Source organism: Ambystoma mexicanum, chromosome 14 (assembly GCF_040938575.1).
Source record: "Ambystoma mexicanum isolate Mex_15411 chromosome 14, UKY_AmexF1_1, whole genome shotgun sequence".
Taxonomy (NCBI): domain Eukaryota; kingdom Metazoa; phylum Chordata; class Amphibia; order Caudata; family Ambystomatidae; genus Ambystoma; species Ambystoma mexicanum.
The window spans coordinates 615,136,815-615,155,874 of NC_090940.1; the positions used below are offsets into that span (position 1 = coordinate 615,136,815).

General features: G+C 49.5%; 1 protein-coding gene across 3 annotated transcripts in view; it reads right to left on the minus strand.

Annotated features, from left to right (window-relative positions):
* The window catches only part of GPATCH2L (G-patch domain containing 2 like), a 281,236-nt gene that overhangs the window by 7,400 nt on the left and 254,776 nt on the right, over positions 1-19,060 (minus strand). For 2 of the 3 annotated variants that reach the window (XM_069638026.1, XM_069638027.1), the window contains exon 9: positions 17,717-17,835. The exons of the other annotated variant lie outside the window; for it this stretch is intronic. In XM_069638026.1, the coding sequence (XP_069494127.1) occupies positions 17,717-17,835 (119 nt within the window). The remainder of the gene's footprint in view (positions 1-17,716; positions 17,836-19,060) is intronic. 3 annotated transcript variants of the gene reach the window in all.

Below are 19,060 nucleotides of genomic sequence, written 5' to 3' on the forward strand. Positions count from 1 at the left end.
TCAGCTGCAATGTCGGGTGTAGTGTCATGAGCAGAGCATGCCAATGGCCGAGGTATTGTTACTTAAACCACAACTGGCCCCTTTTTAGGGAATACGGGCACGCATTCTCCTCATCCCATTTTTAGGGAATACAGGCACACATTCTCCTCATCACATGTTTAGGGAATACAGGCACACATTCTCCTCATCACATGTTTAGGGAACACAGGCACACATTCTCCTCATCACATGTTTAGGGAAAACAGGCACACATTCTCCTCGTCCCATTTTTAGGAATACATGCACACTTCTCCTCATCCCATTTTTAGGGAATACAGGCGCACATTCTCCTCATCACGTTTTTAGGGAATACAGGCACACATTTCTCCACATCCCATTTTTAGGGAATACATGCACACTTCTCCTCATCCCATTTTTAGGGAATACAGGCACACATTCTCCTCATCACGTTTTTAGGGAATACAGGCACACATTTCTCCACATCCCATTTTTAGGGAATACAGGCACACATTCTCCTCATCACGTTTTTAGGGAATACAGGCACACATTCCCCTCATCCCATTTTTAGGGAATACAGGCACACATTCTCATCCCATTTTTAGGGAATACAGGCACACATTCTCATCCCATTTTTAGGGAATACAGGCACACATTCTCCTCATCACGTTTTTAGGGAATGCAGGCACACATTCTCCTCATCCCAATTTTAGGGAATACAGGCACACATTCTCCTCATCACGTTTTTAGGGAATACAGGCACACATTCTCCTCATCACGTTTTTAGGGAATGCAGGCACACATTCTCCTCATCCCAATTTTAGGGAATACAGGCACACATTCCCCTCATCCCATTTTTAGGGAATACAGGCACACATTCTCATCCCATTTTTAGGGAATACAGGCACACATTCTCATCCCATTTTTAGGGAATACAGGCACACATTCTCCTCATCACGTTTTTAGGGAATGCAGGCACACATTCTCCTCATCCCAATTTTAGGGAATACAGGCACACATTCTCCTCATCACGTTTTTAGGGAATACAGGCACACATTCTCCTCATCACGTTTTTAGGGCATACAGGCGCACATTCTCCTCATCCCACTTTTAGGAAATACAGGCACATTCTCCTCATCCTATTTTTAGGGAATACAGGCACACATTCTCCTCATCCCATTTCTAGGGAATACAGGCACACATTCTCCTCATCCCATTTTTAGGGAATACAGGCACACATTCTCCTCATCCCATTTTTATGGAATACAGGAACATTCTCCTCATCCCATTTTTAGGGACTACAGGCACACATTCTCCTCATCCCATTTTTAGGGAATACAGGCACACATTCGCCTCATCACATTTTTAGGGAATACAGGCACACATTCTTCTCATCCCTAGGGAATACAGGCGCACATTCTCCTCATCACGTTTTTAGGGAATACAGGCACACATTCTCCTCATCACGTTTTTAGGGAATACAGGCGCACATTCTCCTCATCACGTTTTTAGGGAACACAGGCACACATTGTCCTCATCCCATTTTTAGGGAATACAGGGACATTCTCCCCATCCCATTTTTCCGGAACACAGGCACACATTCTCATCACATTTTTCCGGAACACAGGCACACTTCTCATCCCATTTTTAGGGAATACAGGCACACATTCTCCTCATCCCATTTTTAGGGACTACAGGCACACATTCTCCTCATCCCATTTTTAGGGAATACAGGCACACATTCGCCTCATCACATTTTTAGGGAATACAGGCACACATTCTTCTCATCCCTAGGGAATACAGGCGCACATTCTCCTCATCACGTTTTTAGGGAATACAGGCACACATTCTCCTCATCACGTTTTTAGGGAATACAGGCGCACATTCTCCTCATCACGTTTTTAGGGAACACAGGCACACATTGTCCTCATCCCATTTTTAGGGAATACAGGCACACTTCTCATCCCATTTTTAGGGAATACAGGCACACATTAGCCTCATCACATTTCTAGGGAATACAGGCGCACATTCTCCTCATCACTTTTTTATCAGTAATTACAAACCAGCGGGCACAAATCAATACTGATTAAGAAGGATTTCGAAAAAAATTAATTTGTCCAAATTATATTTTTTTCTTACAAAAAGCTAACTGCAGTACATCAAACTGCACCTTCACCCCAATACAAATATTTACTTTACGGCCTCGGCTAAAATATATCCCCTCACGCTTTGTTGCACTCATTTGAGTTCCTTACAGTCGCTTCTGGGGTCTAATCGCCTTCAGCCTGCGCCCGCTCCCAGCACTTGCCTTGGCATCCACTGGCCTATGCCACCACAGGTCTGCACTTATTTATTGGCAGCTGACCACTCCCTAGCACTTTCCTCTTGGTACGCCCGGCACTTACCCCCCACTCCCTCATCCCTTCTCTGTCTCTGCACTTTCTGAATGCTCACAAGGCCTACTGGGTCCGCCTCCATCTTTAAATATTAGATTTGCTTTCTTTCCCATGTTCCCTCCCCGCTGCCTGCAGGCGCTTTGAAGCACACTTTACCTGATGTATAAGCGCCTTCCAAATGCACAATAAATGAATACAAATAAATGCCATGGCCCCATTTGACAATGAGCCTTTTTGACTTGGGCAAAATGAAGGTTACCGTAGACAGGAGATGTGGGGGAGGCCCAGAGCCGTTCATGTTTACAAAATGTTACACTACATAAGGGGTACAGGCTACTTTTTAGTGCGGCCTCATGGGGGGGGGACTTCACATTGGAATTATTTTCTGAACATGTTCTATATTAATGTGTTTGAAATGTGGGACTTTCTCGTGGGATGTCTGCCGTGGTTGTGTCCAAGGACATTGGCTATCCACAGGACTGTACGAGGGCGGCCAAGATCTGGCATTCTGGGCGAATCCATTCAGCAAAGATGTGAAATAGTTCTGCGTTTCCGTTTGTGTTCCCATCAATCACTGTTTCCTTGCACCTCCATGCCTCCGGCTGGACCATGGCTGGAAGGCCCAGTGAACGGCCTTTTCTTTGATAAAAGCAGCTGTTAAGAGCATGGCAGTATGCGCTGCCCGGCTGATGTGGCCTTTCCTAATGGTTAATTCATACATTGAATACATACATAGGCTTGCTGGCGAGATCTCGAGATAGCGGGATACATATGCATGCGGCGGCGGAGATAGCATCACCCGCCAGTGGGCCGCTACAGCGGCGCTCCATCTGTCCATACGTCACTTCCTGAGCGATGATAGTCACTGAGGAAGAGAGCGACGTCACAGCACCTGAGGAGGGCAGATACCGGCTGCAAACAGCCAATGTTACGCTCAAGGGCAGACTAGGCTGGGGATGGCTGCCACCTCTGCGGCTGGCTGGCAGGCTGGGCTGGGCTGGAGAGCCTCCTATCTGCGCATCCGTTTCCACAGGGCACTGCCAGGACTGGGCAGCTCAGTGCTCCCAGTGTGCCCGAGGGCACAGAGAAGGGCTCTTGGGAATGGCAGGAAGGTGCAGAACTTGGCACTTCGAGAGCTCGATACGATTAGAGGGAACTGGCCTAGAATAGAGAGATGGTCACCTCCAAAAAAAGGGGGGCGGCGGGCTTTTAACAATATAGAATTGGGTTTGGAACTTCGCTTGTAATGGCGCTGGAGATGGCAGTTGCCAAGAGGTATAGTATAGCCTGTTGACATGCAGCCAGCATATAGATAATTGGCAATTGTAATCATATATGTCTGCTCACACTTGGCAGTCCTTGTGAACTGCCCACTACACCAATAACATCAGACTAAGCTCAAGGATCTGTGTCCAATAACCATTGGAAAGTCTAACTAGGGTACTAGTATACCTCTTGGCAACTGCCATCTCCAGCGCCATTACAAGCGAGGTTCCACGCCCAATTCTACATTTCCAGAATCATTGGGACTTCAGGAGCTCTGTCCCACTGGGACCTCAACACCAGGCTGCAGGAAGAACTATCCTCAAAACCTGAGAAAAACAGATCCGCGCGAGGGCCCACCCTTCCTAGAAGCTCCTACCATTCTCAGGCTTTTATCAATAGCACAAGGAAAGTGAACCTATTCAGAGTATGGGCAAAAGGATACAGAGACTATAACTAACAGTATGTGCAAAAGGACAAACAGGCGGGCAGCCCAGGCATTCCAGAGAACAGGGGCCAACCTGACCAATTGCAACCAGAGATGGGCAACAGGGTGAATAAGACCTGGGTGCCATGCACCGAAGTAAGCAGCAAACCAAGATGGGCACAGCGAAAGCAGTAAGTGCCGCATGCTAGGAGGGTATGCCGTGATGTTAACAAATGAAAAACAAATTCAATTTGTAACAAACCCAAAACACCTCATAAAAATATGAATTTGTTAAAACTATATATATATGTGGTTGGGAGTGGGAATAGTAGTTTTGGGGGTGAGGGGAAAGTATTAAAAAAAAACAGGGTTGGGGAGGGGACACACCCAAAAACAAGGGGAATTTATTTGAGGTATTTTGGGTTCGTTAAAAATGCATCCGTTGTTTTGTGATTCATTAAAATCACATGTAACCGCTAGAAGGCAGTAAGCTTGGGCACCTGGGATGAAGGGACCAATTGTGCGCCCATGAAAGCAGAAAGGCTTTATGGGCGCCCTGAGAAACAATGAACAGCAACCCGGAGACCAACGACGGTGGTGGGGAAGAAGAGAGCAGGCATGTGAAAGCAAGCAGGAGCTGCCGGGCCAGCAGAGAGCCAGCAATGATGCTCTGTCAAGCGGCCAGTAACCCTGGCTATCCAGAGAGCCAGCAATGACACTCTGGCAAGCGGCCAGTAACCCAGACTATTCAGAGAGCCAGCAATGACACTCTGGCAAGCGGCCAGTAACCCTTGCTGTCCAGACGGCCAGTAACCCTGGCTATCGAGAGAGCCCGCAATGACACTCTGGCAAGCGGCCAGTAACCCTGACTATCGAGAGAGCCAGCAATGACACTCTAGCAAGCGGCCAGTAACCCAGACTATTCAGAGAGCCAGCAATGACACTCTGGCAAGCGGCCAGTAACCCTGGCTGTCCAGACGGCCAGTAACCCTGGCTATCGAGAGAGCCAGCAATGACACTCTAGCAAGCGGCCAGTAACCCAGACTATTCAGAGAGCCAGCAATGACACTCTAGCAAGCGGCCAGTAACCCAGACTATTCAGAGAGCCAGCAATGACACTCTGGCAAGCGGCCAGTAACCCTGGCTATCGAGAGAGCCAGCAATGACACTCAGCGGCCAGTAACCCAGACTATTCAGAGAGCCAGCAATGGCACTCTGGCAAGCTGCCAGTAACCCTGGCTGTCCAGATGGCCAGTAACCCTGGCTATCGAGAGAGCCCGCAATGACACTCTGGCAAGCGGCCAGTAACCCTGACTATCCAGAGAGCCAGCAATGACACTCTGGCAAGCTGCCAGTAACACTGGCTATCGAGAGAGCGAGCAATGACACTCTGGCAAGCGGCCAGAAACCCTGGCTATCCGGAGAGCCCGCAATGACACTCTGGCAAGCAGTCAGTAAACCTGGCTATCCAGAGAGTCCGGGATCCAGCATGGGTCCCTCAGAAAAAGAATGGAGTATTTAGGCACCTTCTGAAAAAAGAAGATAGCAAGAGTCAAAAGAGGACTTTCGAAGAAAGAGCTGAGTAGGAAGGAGCTGGTACAGAACATGAAATGACATGCAGGCGGCAGATATGAATACATATGCATGGAAGCCACCAGGATCATGCAGGCAAATCTGCGTACACGGCAAGCAGGGAACTAGTATTATGCACCCATGCAAGCCTGAAGTCCATAGAGGAGGGCGACAGTGAGCAGACTCTGCTTTCACCGCATCAAGACACTAACCATGCTGTAAGTTTTGGCTGGAGATGCCATAGCATAACATGTACACCTTTGTAAGAAAGGAGCCAGTGTGAAAACCTGGGAAAACAGAGAACAGGTATGGACCAGGAGGAGCAGCATGGACACCAGGGAAAATCTAAACTACGAAATGGGTTCCATTGGCAAATGGAAGGCTGCTTGCACACCCAGAAAACCACTAAGCAGGCATGCGTGTCCAGGCAAGCACAAGTGAGCAGAGCCATGTAGCAAAACAGGGAGCAGGCATGCACGTCCATGCAGGTAGGATGCCAGAACAATTTCCTGGGCAAGCAGAGGGCCAGCAAGGGTATCCAGAAGAGCCCCTCGCAGCTAGGTAAAGTCAGGCCTGTGAGAGGCCGTCACCGAGCACTAAGGCCAGCAAGAGCTCGCGCACGCATACACACACACAGCGAGCCTCCATCATCAAGCTGACCCTGTAGGGTTTGCCTCTATGAGCTAGGCTGACATAACTGAAAGCAAGGTCTATTCTCGGAGTACACCTGTTCCGTACAGCCAGTGGTCACCGTTTTCTTTTTTAAAAGAACAACTTGCCGCTGGTTGCAAATGTTTTATTTTGCTTTGTGGTTCTTAAGCCACTTATGGTGCGGGATACAATCAAACATATGATTACAGATTTTAACCCGTTTACTTTGGTTTGGCTGGTAAAGGTTCTGTTCAAGAAGGCCTTTTTTGTGTGTGGTCATTTTAGCATGATTTAATCCCCCTTCTATTTTATTTATTTATTGTGCTTTTGTAAGGCGCTTATACAACAAGAAATTGTGTTTCAAAGCGCCCACAAGGCAAGGGGGGAAGGGAACACGGGAACAACAGGTGGTTATGATATGATAAGTCGTTTATAACTCGCCTGTACACGAGTGTTTCTAGGCGTGACGAGACAATGGAGGGAAGACAGAGGGAGGACAAAACAACGATCTAACTAGGCCTTGTGTCATTCTGATCATGCGAGAGCGAGAAGTACAAAGGGGAAGGAGGTGGTGTAAGGGAGAGGGGAGGGGAAAACAGGGCAGCACTGCTCTGAGTAAGTGCAGACAGGGCAGCGCAAGGAGAACAAGGGACTGTAGGATTACAGTTACAGCCCCTAAGTGGAAGGTCTGGAGAGAGTGCAGGGGTAACTGATCATGAAAGAGCTTGGTACCCAGTAAGACACTGAGGGTAGCCAAGCAACCAGTCGGTGCAGCAGACAGGTAGGACAGCAGGGGAGGCTAAGATAGAAAGCAGAGGAGAAGAGGCAACTTTTGAGCTGCTTCCGGAACTTCAGGTGGTCCAGCTCAAATTTGAGAGGGGCTGGGAGGCCATTCCAGAGGGAGGGACCTGCAGAGGAGAGAGATTCTAATCTGATCATACTTGAAGGCAAGCCCTTTCAGGTGGAATTCATTCTTCCAGTGCAAGCTCTTCCCTGCTCTTTCTCCAGTTCTCAGCAGCAGAGCTTTGAAGTGGCCTTTGGGTGATACAAGTGACAGATAACATCATTTGAAGATCATTTACTTTTGAACGCAGCCGTGTGTGTGTCCACAAATGTAAACCATTCTGTTCATTCCTCAGTGATGATATGAACACAAATCAACAATGTGGCCACTTCTTTCCTGCAACTCAAGCTTTTTCCCCTCACCACGAAATCCTGGAGTGCATCCAGTGTTTCATTCTCGTGGGAATCCCAAGTCTCTTATTAGTCCAGTTGTAGTCATTTGGAATGTGGTCACTGCAGCTGCTTGATGCAAGAATGGCTCAGGTCAGCAAATTATCACAGGTATCAGAGTTTGGTGCTTCCCTTACCTTTAAGAGGACATGCAACCAATGGACTGTAAACAATCATAGCAACACTGTCTGCAGCCTTCCTACACTACACAGGGGCAGGCAATGGGCCCATTACAAGCCTGGCGGTCCGGAAATAAGGGTGCTGTTAGCAGCGCACCTGCACCCTCTCCAGACCCCCAGGTGACAAGTATACCTCCCGACAGTTCTGACCTGCCGGCAGCACCGGCCCCAGCAGGCAAGGATTTCACAGAAGCATCGGCACCGTTGGCAACGCTGCTGGTGCTTCCGTGTCCCCATACCTGTGGAGTCGAATGGGGACTTACACTTTCCGCCGCCAGACATCCCGGGCCACAGGGACTTGTAATGTCCCTCTCAGGCGGCGGAACAGTGTTACGAGGGTTACCTCCGACCTTGTAACGAGGCCCAAATGTGTCCTGGTTGATAAGCCGGTGACTGCCAGCACAGAGGACTGGGTTCATTTATACCTGCCTGCACCATATATGCTATGTTTATCTTAACATACCTCAGTTTCCTTATCTGTTAACACTGCAAGTGCTTAGAGGCAGGCTGAAGGCAATAGCAACATACATATAATGAATAGGACTTTAAGAAGCAGAGACGGCTGCTGCACCCATCAGGCGGTGGGCAGATGCACTAAATACAAGCCACTTGCTTTTTGTCTTTGTGGATTTACCAATGATAATCTTTTTTACGCTTTTATAACATTTCAATGGTATAGGTCAATATAGAATTATATTGCCAAAAGCCTCCTGGCCGGAGAGAGAACACATATGTTTGTTTAACAGTTTGGAACTGGAAGGACAAAAGAAGCAGCACATATCCAATTCTTTGGGATAATTCTCTGGGAATAGAAAGCCTTCCTAGTTTTGAAATAGAAAAAAACACCAGACTGAAAACAAACAAACCAATTCTACACTCCCTAAGGAAGTTCTTGGGAAATGTTCTTCCCCTCTTTCACTCACTTCAAACGACATCCACTAACCCATGCATCCCACCGGTGGTCAGGGTGGCAGTTTCCGATTTACTGGGAAGGATGTGGCTAGGGGAACAGCATGCTAATAACCAAACCTACTAAAACCTCACCCTCTGCATACACCTCTCAAACTCTAACTAAACACAACCACACCTCTAAAACCACAGCAACCCGCATGCACTTCACTACACTGCACCAACAAAAAAAACACACATACCCTTACACAACAGCACACAACAGATACCGACCGGATAGCACACCAAAAAGCTCAGCGAACGGTGTTAACCGAACTGAAGCTGCCAACAGCACTTCACAGCTCCCTTGCCCTTTCTCCAAACTTTGTCCCACTAACGTACCCCAACTGACCGCCTTTTTTTCAAATCTGCCGGAGCGCCAGAGGACCACTCCGGTGGGGATAGTGGGCGGTATAAATATCCTTTAACATTAGCATGTGTGCAAGCTGATGGGTAAAGAGGCGAGTCTCCCGTTTAGTATGACGAGAAGCCCTATAATAATGAGTGGCTGGATGTGAGGAGAGGCTTAGAGGTGGGGGAACGCATACAAGTGCAGATGGCACATGTAAGAAGGCACTGGAGGGTGCGAAGAGGTGCGGCGGGGGCAGTGGCAGTGGAATGAAAGTATCGGAGTAGCCAGGGAGAAACCAGATACCCAAGCCAAACTAGCATCTGAAACTTGAATCTCACTGCATTTTAAACAGGTTGCGTTGCATCTTGGAAGGTAAACTTCTCACCATATGTTTGTAACATGCCGTATAAGACATTGATATTCATGTAATGGTGTGCACATATGCATGTAAAACGCTGCCACAAGACAGTGGGCATCATTACGAGTTTGCCTGTCCGATACAACGGTAAGCTTACCGGTACCGTTGTGTCTGGACCGGCAAACTCGGAGTTGTGCTCGCGGGTGCCCTATGGGGCTCAATGGGAATGGGGATCTACCGGCTCTGGCACCCGCGAAATGGCAATTATGGGGTCCGGCGGGGCAGGAATACCCCAGTAATTGGCCATTCGCGGGTGCCGAGTTTTCTTGCCAGTTTGGAGGTAGCCTTGCCGGTTTTACCGGCAAGGCTACCTCGAACCTTGTAATGAGGCCCATTGATATTTACACAATTATGCAATGGAGCGGTATCATAATATGTGACACCATTGCGTATAAGGCTGCACAAGGTGAACATACATCGTGAACCTGGTGTTCTCAATCTTTCCCCTGCAGCATTTGGATGCGAGGACAAGTTAAGCCTCCTGGCGGTACTTACCATATTACAGACGAGACAGAAGAACAAGTTACTTTCTTACCTGGTAACGTTCTTTCGATGGGATGGTCCGACGACGTATTCCATATCTATGACATGTAATCACCACAGCTGTGCTGCTTCGGAAACTTTTTTCGGCGTCTGCGTCCTGCGTCGATGACGTCGATGCGCCGTCGTCGAGGACCTCCTCCGACGTCATCCGATGTGATAAGGAGGACGCACGACGCCCGTAGCCTCAGTTGTAGTTTTTTCCCCCAGAACGTGACACTAGCCAACTGCCAGTCAGACACAAAGCCTTGCGGAACGTAAGCTGCAATCGCAAAGAAATTCTGCAGCGGGGAAGGCAGGGCGGGAGCGATATGGAATACGTCGTCGGACCATTCCATCGAAAGAACGTTACCAGGTAAGAAAGTAACTTGTTCTTCGAGGGGATTGGGTCCTCCGACGTATTCCATATCTATGACAGACTCCCAAAGCAGTACCAGAGCAAGGAGGAGGGAAAGAATTTAGAATCAAAATTTAGAATAGCCAATCAAATAGCAGAGCAAAGGACCGCCTTGCCAAAGGCCAGATCCTGTGCTCGGATGGAATCGAGGGAATAGTGACGTACAAATGTATGTACTGAAGCCCAGGTGGCTGCATCACAGATGTTGCGAATAGGAACACCCCTCTGCAGGGCAGTAGATGCAGCCATACCCCTGGTAGAATGGGCCCGCAAGCCAGCCGGTGGGTCCTTACCCGCCAAGCGGTAGCACTCCGAGATGGCCAAAATAATCCAGCGAGACAAAGTCTGTTTCGTCACAGCTTGCCCTAAACGCTTTCCAGCGTAACCAATAAAGAGCTGATCGTCCACTCTGACCCGGGATATGCGTGAAACATAAAAGCTTAAAGCTCTCCTAGGTTCAAGCCTATGGAGCCTCTCCTCTTCCTTACCAGGATGCGGAGGAGGATAGAATGCCGGAAGAACAACCTTCTGGGCCAAATGAAATTCCGTCACTACCTTCGGAAGAAAAGAAGGACGAACTCTAAGGACAACCCTGTCCTTATGAAACACAGTAAAGGGTGGCTTAACTGAAAGTGCCTGTAACTCACTCACTCTGCGAGCGGAAGTAACCGCAACTAAAAACACAGTTTTCAGAGTTAACAGCCTCAAAGGGCAAGAATGTAAAGGCTCAAACGGAGCACCCATAAGAAACTTAAGAACAAGGTTTAAATCCCAACCGGGCACCAGGAAAGGTGACGGAGGGAACACATTAGTGAGCCCTTTCAGAAACTGTGAAATTAAAAGGGATTTTAAAGTAAGAACACTCTTCAGACGAGCGCTTAAATATGGACAGCGCCGCCAGGTAACCTTTAATGGCACCCACTTGCAAGCCCCTGTGGGCCAAAGAAAGTAAAAAGGACAGAACCATGGGGATGTCACATGCAAAAGGATCCACATTCTGAACTCTGCACCAGTCGCAGAACTTACGCCAACGGCAACGGTACAGAGACTTTGTTGCTGGCCTTCGGGCCGAAAGCAACACCTCCATCACGTCTTCAGGGAGGTCCCAATCCCTATACCTCAACCTTTCAGAAGCCAAGCGTGAAGGTTGAGGGATCTGACCTCTGGATGGAGAACCTGACCCCCCTCCCGTGAGAGCAGATCGTCTCGGTAGGGAAGACGACGCGGAGGGCAGATGGACAAGTCGAGAAGGTCCGGGTACCACGTCCTCCGAGCCCACGCCGGAGCAATGAGGATCATCCGGGAACCGAACTTCCGTAACCTCCGCAGCACTTGCGGGATGACGGGGACTGGAGGAAACGCGTACAGCAGCGGGAATGACCACTCCACCACGAACGCGTCTCCTAAGGCTCCCTTTGGAGGAAATTCCCGCGAGCAAAACCTTTCGCACTTCCGGTTGACACTGGAGGCGAAGAGATCCACTTGAGGGGTCCCCCAAAGGGCGAAGATCTCCAGGAGAATCTCCTCAGCCAACTCCCACTCGTGAGAGATCGTGCTCTGCCTGCTCAGAGCGTCCGCCGTCACATTTTCGTCTCCGGCCAGATGAACTGCCGAGATCGAAACTTCCTGCTGGATGGCCCAGAACTCGAGCTGCATTGCCTCCCTGCACAGAGGAAGTGACCCTGCCCCCCCTTTTTGTTGAGGTAGTGCATGGCCACTGTGTTGTCTGTCAGGATCAGGACACTCTTTCCTCGCACAGTCGGCAGAAAAGCATCAGGGCAAGCCTGACGGCCCTCAGCTCCAACAGATTGATATGGAGTCTGGACTCCGACGGAGACCAACGACCGCTGACTGTCAGCCCGTTGGCATGAGCTCCCCAACCCGTGAGGGATGCATCCGTCACGATCGTCACCTCCGGCCAGGGAAGCCAAAATGGAGCCCCCTTCATCAAGTTGCCTTCGATGGCCCACCACAGAAGGTCCCGGGCGACCGAGGGCGGCACCTGAATCGGGTCCGACATCCTGCCGGAGGACCGCGACCATTGCGTCTTGAGCGCCCACTGCAAAGATCTCATCCGCAGGCGAGCCTCTGGCACCAGAAGAATGCAGGATGCCATGAGGCCGAGCAACCTCAAGAACTCGAACGCTGGGAGCGTCTGGGCATGCTGAAACTTGTGCACCATCTGCTGAATGTGAAGAGCCCTCACCTGGGGAGGAAAACACTGCCCCAGGGAAGTGTCGAGCACTGCTCCGATGTACTGGAGCCGCTGTGTTGGCGTCAAATGGGACTTCTTTAAATTGAGGGAGAAGCCCAGCCTGTGAAGGGAGTGGTGGGTGACGGACAGATGATCCAGGACTTGCTCGGGAGAGCTCCCCCTGATCAACCAATCGTCCAGGTAGGGGTAGACGTGAATCCCCCCTTGCCTGAGATCCGCTGCCACCACCACCATGAGCTTGGTGAAAACCCTCGGGGCGGAGGTCAATCAGAACGGCAGGACCCGAAACTGAAAGTGCGAGTCGCCAACCGCGAACCTCAGGTACTTCTTGTGCTTGGGATGGATCGGCACATGGAAGTAAGCATCCTTGAGGTCGAGTGACACCAACCAGTCCTGAAGCTGAAGGGCCTGGAGGACTTGAGAGAGAGTAACCATCTTGAACTTGTCCTTCCTGAGGAGTTTGTTCAAACCGCGCAAGTCCATGATGGGTCTCAATCCCCCGTCTTTCTTCGAAATCAAAAAATAAGGGGAATACCATCCCTTGTTCCTCTCCGCTATAGGCACCAGTTCTATGGCGCCTTTCTCCAGCAGGGCTTGAATTTCCTGCGCAAGGAGCGGATCCGGACTCTGCAAAGAGAGGTTCCCCGGTGGATTGTCGCGAGGCCTGTGCCGAAAGGGAAGACAGTAGCCATGGGTTATGATCTCCAGAACCCACACATCTGAAGTAATGGCTTGCCACTCTACAAGATGCTGCGCCAGCCTTCCCCCAACCAGCGAACCATGGGACATGGCCTCATGACAGAGTGGGAGCGGCCGCGGCGTTACCTGAGGGCAAAGAGGCAACTGCCCGTGCGGCCTTGGCACCACGGGTACCCTGTCGTCCACCTCTGGTACCCCTGAGTTGGCCTCTTTGACTGCCAGCTCCTCTCGCTTTACTGAAGGACGAGTAATAGCGAAAGGAACCACCCCTCCACTGCTGTCCCCTAGGACGAAAAGGCAGAGGTTGGCGAACTGCAGCGCCCAACGACTTTGCTGCAGCTTTTGAGGTCTGCAACCTCTCAAGGCTCTCGTCAGCCTTGCTGCCAAAAAGGTGTTCACCGTCAAAGGGCATGTTGAGGAGCCGGGACTGCACATCAGGAGCAAACCCCGACTTCCGCAACCAGGCAAACCTGCGTATTACGGTGCTCGCCGCCATGGACCTACTGACGCATTCAGTCCAAACCCGACTGAACGGACTCACACATGGCATCCTTACCATCCTGGATCATAGCAAGGAAACCATCCCGTTCGTCCCCTTCGGGAATATGTTCAGCCGCTAATGCAACACAGTTCCACAGAGTGTGTGTGAAACGAGACAAGGCACAAATGGAGTTGGCCGCCTGAAGCGCCATACCACCAGAAGAAAACACTTTCTTCGCCCAGCCATCAAAACGTTTGTCGTCCCTATCAGGAGGGATGGTAGGGTACGACGCCTGCTTTGTCGGGGCCGTGGCCGCCTGCACCACCAAACTCTCCGGAGTGGGGTGCCTGGTCAAGTAGCAGGGGTTGCTACTGGCTGGACGGTATTTTTGCGACAAGGATCTGCCTACCGCCGGGAGACTCTCCGGAGCAGTCCAAGCCGCCGCCACCCTTCTCTGTAAAGCCATATGGAACGGCAGTACCGGATCAGTTGGGGGACCAACATCAAGGATGTCCGTCAGATCATCCTGCACAAACTCCCCTGGGGGAGCAGACCATCCCAAGTACTCAGAAACCCTAGCCATAAGGCGCAGGTACGAGGAATCGGCATGAGAGCCAGGCTCAGGCCTACAAAACTCCACCTCCGGAGAGGTGTCCAGTCCACTGGCATCATGGAGTGACCGTCTCGAATCGTCAAACTGACTATGGCCCGAGACAATTTCATCTGGAACCTGACTAGGAACCAGGCCATCAGAATCCTCATCCGCCTCTGAAATATAGTCCAGGTGGCGAAAAGAAGGCACCCGAGAGTGCTTGCTCTTAACTAGAGCCTTCCTAGGGGGTTCTCCCGTGCCACGGGGTACCTCCGACACGAAAGGCATCGATGGCGTCGAGCGAATCGGCGCCGGCGTCGGGAGAACCAGCATCGGCGCCGAGAGGACCGGCGTCGACGTCAGATGCAGTGCCTCCAGCATCGGCGGCGTCGACACAGCCCTCGAGGCCGGAGCCCCGAGCGTGTCCCTCGACGACCTGAACGTCGACGGCTTCGACGACTTCCTCAGAGCTGGAGCCTCGAGAAAGCCTGTCGACGCCCTCGACGCCTCAGACGTCGATGTCTTCCTCGAAGACCTCACAGGTGCACACGGTCTCGAACGCGTCGAGGACCGGGACCTGGAACGGGTACGTCGAGAACAAGTCTCCTTGTCCGAACGGGACCTCTCCCGTGACTCGTGCCGACCACTCTTGCAAGCGGTGTCTCTCGACCTCTCACGACCGACCCCACTCGGGGGCGCGGACGGCTTAGTACCCTGCGACTCAAGCATCGCCAGCATTTTCTTCCCGAAGGAAGCCCATTCCTCCGGCGTCGCACGGCTGGTGGGGTAAGCGACGTGCCGGGCAGAGTCCTCCGAAGAGGACCTGGAAGACGACCGGTGTCGGCGCTTCCGAGAATGCCTCGAAGAGGCTGAGGAGTGGGGAGACCGACGCCTAGAAGGAGACCCACGAGACTTCCGACAATGACGCGGAGAGTCACCCCTCGAATCATCCGTCGAAAGCCCCGCAGACTTCGACTTCCTGGGCTTGGACACCCGACCTACCGACAACTTCTTCTTACGTTCGCGTAAGGCTTTGGACGTGAGCGAATGGCAGTCGATACAGTCATCCTTGTCGTGGGCCTTCCTGAGGCACCAGAGGCAGGCGTCGTGCGAGTCCGTCACCGACATCTTGGACCCACACTCCCAGCACTTCTTGAAACCCGGACGCGGGCTCGAAGACGAAGTAGAAGACATCTTCACACGAAGGATTTTCACAAAACGAACAGGTTCGAAGAACCGAGAACAACAGAACTCTAAAGAGTCGAGGCGTGAACTGAGAATCACGAAGCAACACGTTCGCGGAAAAAACGGAACTGAGGCTACGGGCGTCGTGCGTCCTACTTATCACATCAGATGACGTCGGACGTCGGAGGAGGTCCTCGACGACGGCGCATCGACGCAGGACGCCGAAAAAAGTTTCCGAAGCAGCACAGCTGTGGTGATTACATGTCATAGATATGGAATACGTCGGAGGACCCAATCCCCTCAAAGTAAAAATATTACATAATCTCTATTCGACTCCACAAGTGACCATACAAATCCCTTGCAGATGACTATGGTCACAAATGCATCAATGGCACTATACCTCAAATATGAACGATATTCAACGGCGTGATATATGGTGTATTTTATGGTGTGCAGTCATTTTTTCGAATGCAATATTTTCAAAAGTCATAATTTCGAAAATATTTATTCGAAAAACAAATGTCGAAAATACAAAATGTCGAATTTTTTTCTACTTTTTTTCGAAAAATAATAATACATGCAATACGAACATTAAGGATATACAAGGTAAGGTAAGTATTTATATTTTATTAAGCATATGTAATTTAATATTGAAACATTGCAACATAGTATTACAATATTTATGTTTTTATAATTATTTCTTTAAAAAACTTTTTAAGTTTAACTGTAACAATAAATATTAAATAAATAGGTACAATGCATTCCTGATGTTGAACATTCAGGTGAGGGATATGGGGGGGAACCCCCCCCCATTTAAACGGTACTATTGATGATACTTTACATTTGTATATTACCATTGTTGGTCGACTTTTTTTTCGGCCTTTATTTTTCGAAAAAATGACTTTCTACTATATGTATATGTTTTCGATTTATTTGTTTGACATTTTATTTCGACATTTTTGTATTTCAGCATTATTTTATCGATATTTTGACTATAAACTGTATATTATATCAAAATGTGCGAGAGCTAGGCCATACTCTTCACCATTAAGTAGAACATTGGTAACGGTACTTCCAAACAGCATTCAATGTCTGCGAATTAACGAAGCAAGACATTACCACTTTCCTATAAACAAACAAATAATGCAAATATGATGAGGAAGAAGTACATTTGGTCTATCTTCTCCCCGCTGTAGGTGTGAATGATCTGAACTCCCCGGATAGCACCATAAATGGGGAATCCGTGAAAACTACTTTACACACTATCAAGAATTGAAAGGTCAGTCAAACGGGAATACAGCCCATGTCAACACAATACAAATGGTCTAGGTTTAGCCTCTTGGGTTAAAAGAAGGCTTTTTAATATATGACCCTGTTATTTTTCATTGGAGTATCCTTTGCCCGTGGTTACGTGCGCATGGACATACGTGCTATCAGCTCACGTTCCATTTACAGCAAGTGTCCTGAAGACGGGCTCGAAGGAGCACATAAAATAGATTGGTTCTTGACGGTGCTCTCTCCGAATCCAGAAACACTAATACATGTAGACGCCACATAGAGAGGGCTAATGCGTGTATGTGTGTACATCTATGTGGAAGCAGCCCCTCACTTGTGTCCCTAATCTCACAAAGTCCTCTTTCATTAAGAGAAGATGGACAACATGTTAGTCTGTACTGTGAGACATCAACTGAATATGTTTGTTTGGATACAATCATTTCTCTGTGTATTATTTTACCTTGTTTATATTATGATTTTTACATGTGTATCTTAATTAAAATGTGTATATTTCTACTGATCTGTTATACTGCTGCTTAATATGTTGCAGATCTGTACAGTGTGACCGGTGGCCCCCCCACGACCTAAGTGTGTAAAAGCAGGGTAGCTATTTCAGGAACCTGTATGTTGGCTGTACTCTAAGGGAGGCATGGGGAGGTCACACCCTGTGAGATCCCACTTGCCCTGTCCCCTAGGGAGTGTTAAGCTTAGCAGGCTCACCTCCTTAGTCCCAAAGGGGGTGCCTCCCCCCACCCCCCCTGGTCAGACGGAGCACATTCCCAGGATTTGTCAGAGCTGCTGATAAGGAAAGGTAGAAACCAAGGGAATGCTTGCAAGTGTGAAATGACCGAAGGATTGGGGAGAAAGAGGAACCCCTAAACATGCTCAGACATTACCTATGGAGGTGGAGCTGGTGGGGGAGGGGGCCGGCGAGGCTAGAGTGGCAGTGGCGGCGGGCTTCCGTTTCCGCTTGATGTCCCTGGAGCAAGGTGGGCCAAGGTGAAGGTTGGCTTGTCTGAAAGAGAATTGCAAAATAAGACACTCCGTCAGAAGCTCAGCCAAAGGAACACAGCACAGTGTTAAATCATAGAAATACATGGCATGAAAGGTACAGTACAGGTTCCAGATGGCACTGTGTCTCTGCAGACATGAAGCTTTGCTGTGCTATTATCAGAAAGTCTGCCATGGACATAGCGGGCACACTCTGCCACGGACATGCAGCTCAGCGTGACAGCGGGGCAAACTGTGCCATACACAGCTTCGAGGCAAAGTAGCCATATAGCCAGCTCAGTCTATGCTACAGACATATACATTTTTTAAATCATTGCAGGGACCTGACTGCTGACCTGTAACACCACCAAAGGAACCTACCATGAGGATCCTACAGCAGAATTCATGCGACTCCAGCAATCCGGACATCCACCGGTGACAGTGGACCTTAAACTGTGATATCAATTTAAGACGTGGATGTTCAATCCAGGAACTTCAGAACTATGGCAACTCTCCAAGAACATGGCACCCAACTTAGAAATCACTCCATGATATTGACATTATAATATAAGAACCTTAAACCATTTTGTAAAATCACGGTAGAAATCTGATCAGAGACAGACATAACTCCATGAACCTGATGTCAAGTGACAATCACATCAGAAGCCACACTCATCGAAACTAGAGGAAAACTTGGAGGTTAAAACTAGAACTGCAATCCGGGGTATCCCGGAGTGCCAACACATTATAAAGGATGAAAAAAAGAAATATAAATGTGACCTTAAAGGTCTGCGAGTGATGGAACTTCAGAAAGAGGGTGAGAGTGCACCGAGCTGCATATTGAAAAAGTCTGAGAAGGACTTTTGACAGATCCTGAATGAGAGGCAGATCTCCCAACCGAAACATGCAAGAATGTCCCATTGTGAAGAAACACGGCAGCCCATTCCCCTGGGATAGGTCCGTAAGCACTATACCAATCCGCATCCCCCTGGGATAGGTCCGTAAGCACTGTACCAATCCGCATCCCCCTGGTATAGGTCCGTAAGCACTATACCAATCCGCATCCCCCTGGGATAGGTCCGTAAGCACTATACCAATCCGCATCCCCCTGGGATATGTCCGTAAGCACTGTACCAATCCGCATCCCCCTGGGATAGGTCCGTAAGCACTATACCAATCCGCATCCCCCTGGGATATGTCCGTAAACACTATACCAATCCGCATCCCCCTGGGATAGGTCCGTAAGCACT